A 5,240-nucleotide genomic window follows, 5' to 3' on the forward strand; every position below is an offset into this window, starting at 1 on the left:
TCGACAGCCCAGACCGGTTTCGCCCTTCTTGGGGCTCATCAGGTAGCCTTGCAATGCGGTTGCTCTGGTTGACCCTGCTTTGGCCACACGCCGAGGCAAGATCAAATGGAACAACTTAATTTTGATTAGCCCCGTTTATTAGAGCTAGACTTGTACTGGAGAGCGCCTAGTGAATAGTATACATGAATATTCAAATCGAGAGTCAAGCCTAAGCTACCATTGTTCCTTACCCACCAGCAGAGTAACCCCTTCCTCGGCATATTCCAAAAAAGCATCGTGCGACCCCCAAACGCAACAAGACAACGAGACAGTTACCACCAGGTTCCTGAATCAAAATAGACCAACATCCTGATTACATATGTCATTGAAGACTCTGACAGAATTCCAGGTGAAAGGCATTTCAGATCTTACGGTCAACCTACACTGTACACAGCCAGGTAACGTGACTGAGTGGTCCAATTTTCAGGAAAAAAACATGCGCTTAGGAGCATCTCCAAGCCTAAGCATCCCATTGTATTCGTCCAAGAAACGCAGCGTCCTCGAAGCATTCAATTCTCTTGGATACAATCCAGCTAATCTGCAAAAACCCCACCACGTGAAAGGAGGGTGTAGGATATGAATAGCTAGTTGAGGTGAGACAAACGGAAAAAACGGAAAGGATAAACTAGCATCATAAACCAGAGGTATCGACGGCTTGTCGTACATGATTTCCTAAAGTTTGCTCCACGTACCTCAACAAAAGAACTTGCCTAGACACAATAAGGTTCAATGTAGCGCACGCGAAACGAAGTTTGAGATAGCAGTGACCACAACTGGGCAACTCAGGGAACCATATGAGTCTGTTATAGGCCTGGACAACGGAACTCAGTCGAAAGACAGTGAGAACTGTCGACCACCCTCCAGAAGGTCCTCCACTGACTTCCACACTCATGATTGTCTTCACTCGCAACCGGTCGGTAGAACTTTGGCATAACTTGAAGTACCAAACGATGACGAGAGAAGTCTGCCTACTCGGGTGAATGCATCTGAGGGGTCGTGACTAGCTTAATTAAAGCAAATATCACACAAAACTCGTGGTTCATGAAAAGAAAGAAACGCTTACCAAATTTCTTGCCTGTTCAAACATCGAGGTCAAGAAGCAGAAACTAAACAAGCATACCAACGATGTGCGGAGGGATCAAAGCGATTAAGCTGAAGAAATCACTGCTGCATCGTGGGAGAAAAACATTTACGCTTTAGAAAACTCGTTGAAGGGCCTTGACATCTCGATTTCTCCTTCTGACCAATAGAGAATGAAGGTTCACAAAACCACGTGAACAGTAAATACAAGTGGAGTCTGTAAGTGTGACAATTATTGAAGTTATTATCGATTAGCCTGAGTGGTCAGCAGTCACGTGAGCGGACCGTGGACGCTTTCTGGGTTCACAGACTTGGGTTACGTGAGCGAATCTCAATCCTCCCAGCTGTGATCACATATTGCTATTGAACCGATCTTGGTAATCGGATAGATGCCTAGTAGGGTATTTCAAAAGCATTATTAGAGCACCAGCTATTCGAGGAACCACTGCGCTGTTAATTAACCTTTTAGATCAGGCTATCAGCCAGGACTCCCAGATTCTTCAAAGTAAAGATGCATGTGAACAGTAGCTTGGAACTCTCTGAATTTGCCAACCATTCTGATAAACAAAGTTGCCTGCCTGTGGGCAGTGGTCTAAGTGTCACGTTGTTCCCCTTATAACATGATTTTTCTCTTTGGGGCACCTGGGAACAACAAATTACCTCTCTACAAATACTGCACTCAGAGAACATTTGTGTTTGGTCAACAGTGCGTTCATTTATTGGTTGGTTGTATCTCAGAAGAAACTAAATGTCGGAGAAAGTCAATTTTGGTGAGTTCCTTCGGGTTGTCTCTAGAGGTGCATCAAATTTACTACAATTCTTCTTTAGAAAGGTCCAAAGATGGATCAAAAGAGGTGTCTTCCAAAGATTTGTCTCTTTAGAACAACACAAAAAGGAGAGACCGTCAATATGACAACAGTTTCTTCTTCAAGTTGGTCGCTTCTTGAAAGAAGTTCTCCATTGTACTACCGATAAAAAAACTGACAGTTTAACGCTGATTTCTTTAGAGATGGGCAGACCAAATCTTAATATCCTAATTGCAGAAGAGTGAATTAAGATATCGGCTGATGATGCCAGGCTATATATGTCGGCGTCACTGCCTGTAGAACATCTGGTCTAATTGTGTAGATTTGGCAGCGTTGCAATGACAATGCATAGGTCCCAGTTCATCACACTGGGCATTCGTCAAAATTTGAAGTAGATACACCATTTTCTGATCGTGTGGCCGTTATAGTTACCCCGAGAGAGACCATCATCCTCCACTCCGACCGTTCAGCGGGAGTGGCCTTCATTCAGGTGGACTGCATAGTCGAATTTCCGACACAGGCCTGTCGGAACACAAAGTGATCTGATGCATCACGGATTTCAGACATGTTTACCCGACAGTCAAAACACATGCCAGGCTGACGAAGAAACTAACAGTGGTGTCTCTCCTTTGAGTAAAGTTCAACTTAAATCCAAAGTGTCCTCAAGGGATATCAACTCCTTGTTGATCAGGGTGGTATACGAATCCCGGTCTGCCTGGCTCATAGCAGTTTTGTGTAGAAAAAAACGAAAATGTGACGAGCGCGGGTAAAACGGGGTTGCCATATAGTTAGGTCAGTCTCTTAATAAATTTGAGCTTTATAGCTTCTCCTATTGATTGCATACAGGCAAATTCGGGCTGCAGGTTGTGTGATCATGAAACTTTGAAAGAATGGCCTTTGTCATGAAATCCACTGACATGCTGAAGGTCAATTTACTCAAAGAAGTTCTTGAGTATCTGACTCAAAGCAGTTGTCAAGTGACAATTTCCAAGCATCCGTAGGTTTCTTTCAAACTAGGATGAGAATCTCTGCCAGTGTTCGTATATCCACTGACTGGACGCGGAAGTAGGAACATGCCGCGTGGATTTTGATGGGTTCTCCCGACAAGATGCTGAATGGCCGAAATGAACCAGGTCAGAAATGAACTCTGATCACTTCATTTTAACGAAAGTACACAGAATTACACAAATCTGGTTAGATCAGCTCAAAGTCCTTACACGTGTTCAGGCAAGCAAAGACTGGAGCTAATTTAAAGAGACTCTTGGGTGACACTGAGTGAAAATAATTGGGTTCTTTCATCCCATTTATTCACCGCACATTCCACTTACTTTTCCCCCAACGAAATCTCTGTGACGTCACGAGAATTTTTACGATAACCTCGAGAATAAGCTGATCATTCCGCGTTTGCCTTCCCTTAGCACGCTGATTGGTTAATTTCACCCGTCCAATAAACAACTCATTCACGTGAACTTTCGTTGTGAACAGTATGAAGCTGTGGGTGACACCAAACCACGATGACCAACCGCACTCACCCGCTCCGATGCACGGAACCATTGATTATTCGAGCCTTGGTCGGAAGGAATGTTGCATTATGGGCCGACTATAGACAAATATGTGCGAGTCTTCCAGACTTTATCGGATACTTCTGCCGAGGAAGTTGGTAGGACTATGCGTTTTCGCTTTGGAATAGGACCAAAATGGTGAAATGGTAACAACTGAGAACTGTGTTGCACACATTCAGCATGCTGTCTTCCGCCTAGAACTCATGCCCCTATGACTATTGGTTTTCTCTTTCACAAAGTTTCACCATCAATCTGGAAGAAAGGAGATACCGTGCTAAGATTGTCTAGGCTGAACTCAGTACAGCTGACCGAATTGGACAGGGCGAGATTTCCCAAAGGGTTCGAGCGAGAATTAACTGACCGGAAGGTCCGTTGTTCGAACCCAACTTCTTCCTCTCGACTTCCCCTGTCTAGGCTTAGACAACCTGGAAGTATCCAAGCCCTCGTACTTCCTTCTTGTGGCATTTTTGCTGGGCCACGTAAGTTGGTACAGCTAGATGCATATCCTCCGGTCTGAAAGCAGGCACACAACTTTCCATATACTACTATCACCAATGATTGTACACTTTTCAGACGGTAGCCTCATGCTTTGTGTAAAAATATCTGGCATCCGAATCGGATATGACGATCAAAAGTGAGCACATAGTTAGAGACCGGTGTGGTGCTGCGTGGAAGCTCTTGGCAATGACGAGGAGATAAAATCGGTGAGGCCTGTCTCAAGCAATGAGCCTGCCCGAACACATGACGTGAAAGGTGCATTGGCAACAGTCATCTGCTTGCCATCAAGATATTGAAGTTATCCGTCAATTTTTTTCAACGAAACATTCCACCTGCCCCAGTATGGCACCTCGCGAGTATTACCGGAACCCCATACTATTGAAGGACTAACCAGGTTGTATTTAGTTCAAGAAAGAAACGCCTCAAGAGTAATGTACAATCAACGTCGCCAGTCATAACGTCACCATGTTTTGTGGTCTTTGTGACTGTTTGATGAGCGGGACGGTATCCTGTCAAAGTGGGGCTAATCACACTACTGTCCAGTCGTTCGCGGCGGGTCGGTTAAACGTCCAACCTTTGGCCCAAAGCTTGTGGATTCGAAACTCCCTGAGTTTCGTTTCCCCTGACCACCGATTGAATCGGACTTATTGGGCCGGTCGATAAAATTGTGAGTTCAGATTACTTGACTTTACCTTGGTTGGGGCCCTGACTGAGTTTATAATATGTCTATTCATTCCAGCCCTCGTTCCCAGATGGTGTTAAAACTAACAATTTTTTTGGTTTACTTCGCTTCACACATCACATTCGACTCTGCGACCTCTGCGTTCCTCATTTCCTTATCTTACCGTGTCTCTAGTATCGACTTATCACACTTGGCTAGTCCTGATTCCAATGGCTTGGTTCCTTTATTGTAGGAAGTCGCCTTTCTACCCCGACAGACAGTAGAAGGAGATTTCAAGCAGCTCTGATATTTCCATCAAACTATTGTTTGTTTCAGGTTATTCAATCCGAAACGTTGGTTTACAGTGAACTTGAAGCATCCGTCTTTATATTAGAATCGACTCTACTAGGTCCGGCCTTCCAATACTAATTTCAGTACTTACTCCTCATTTCACACTGAATAACACATTGGATATCGTGTCAGTCTCTCCGGCATCCTTCATTTCACAAGTTCTTAGATGTTTTCGAGAAACACACTCATTTGCAGATCGATTTGGTTTTCACGAGAGACTCAACTGAATCTCTCGTTTATGAT

The 5,240-nt window shown here is 44.3% G+C and overlaps 1 protein-coding gene across 1 annotated transcript in view; it reads left to right on the plus strand.

The window, feature by feature from the left end:
* Positions 1–1,867: 1,867 nt before the first annotated feature.
* Positions 1,868–5,240, plus strand: part of T265_03483 (hypothetical protein) — a gene marked incomplete at both ends in the record, with an annotated part of 13,537 nt that continues 10,164 nt past the window's right edge. The window contains 2 exons of the mRNA XM_009167983.1: positions 1,868–1,889; positions 3,727–3,966. Coding sequence (XP_009166247.1) covers positions 1,868–1,889; positions 3,727–3,966 — 262 coding nt within the window. The remainder of the gene's footprint in view (positions 1,890–3,726; positions 3,967–5,240) is intronic.

This window comes from Opisthorchis viverrini (assembly GCF_000715545.1).
Source record: "Opisthorchis viverrini unplaced genomic scaffold opera_v5_50, whole genome shotgun sequence".
NCBI classification, from domain to species: Eukaryota; Metazoa; Platyhelminthes; class Trematoda; order Opisthorchiida; family Opisthorchiidae; genus Opisthorchis; species Opisthorchis viverrini.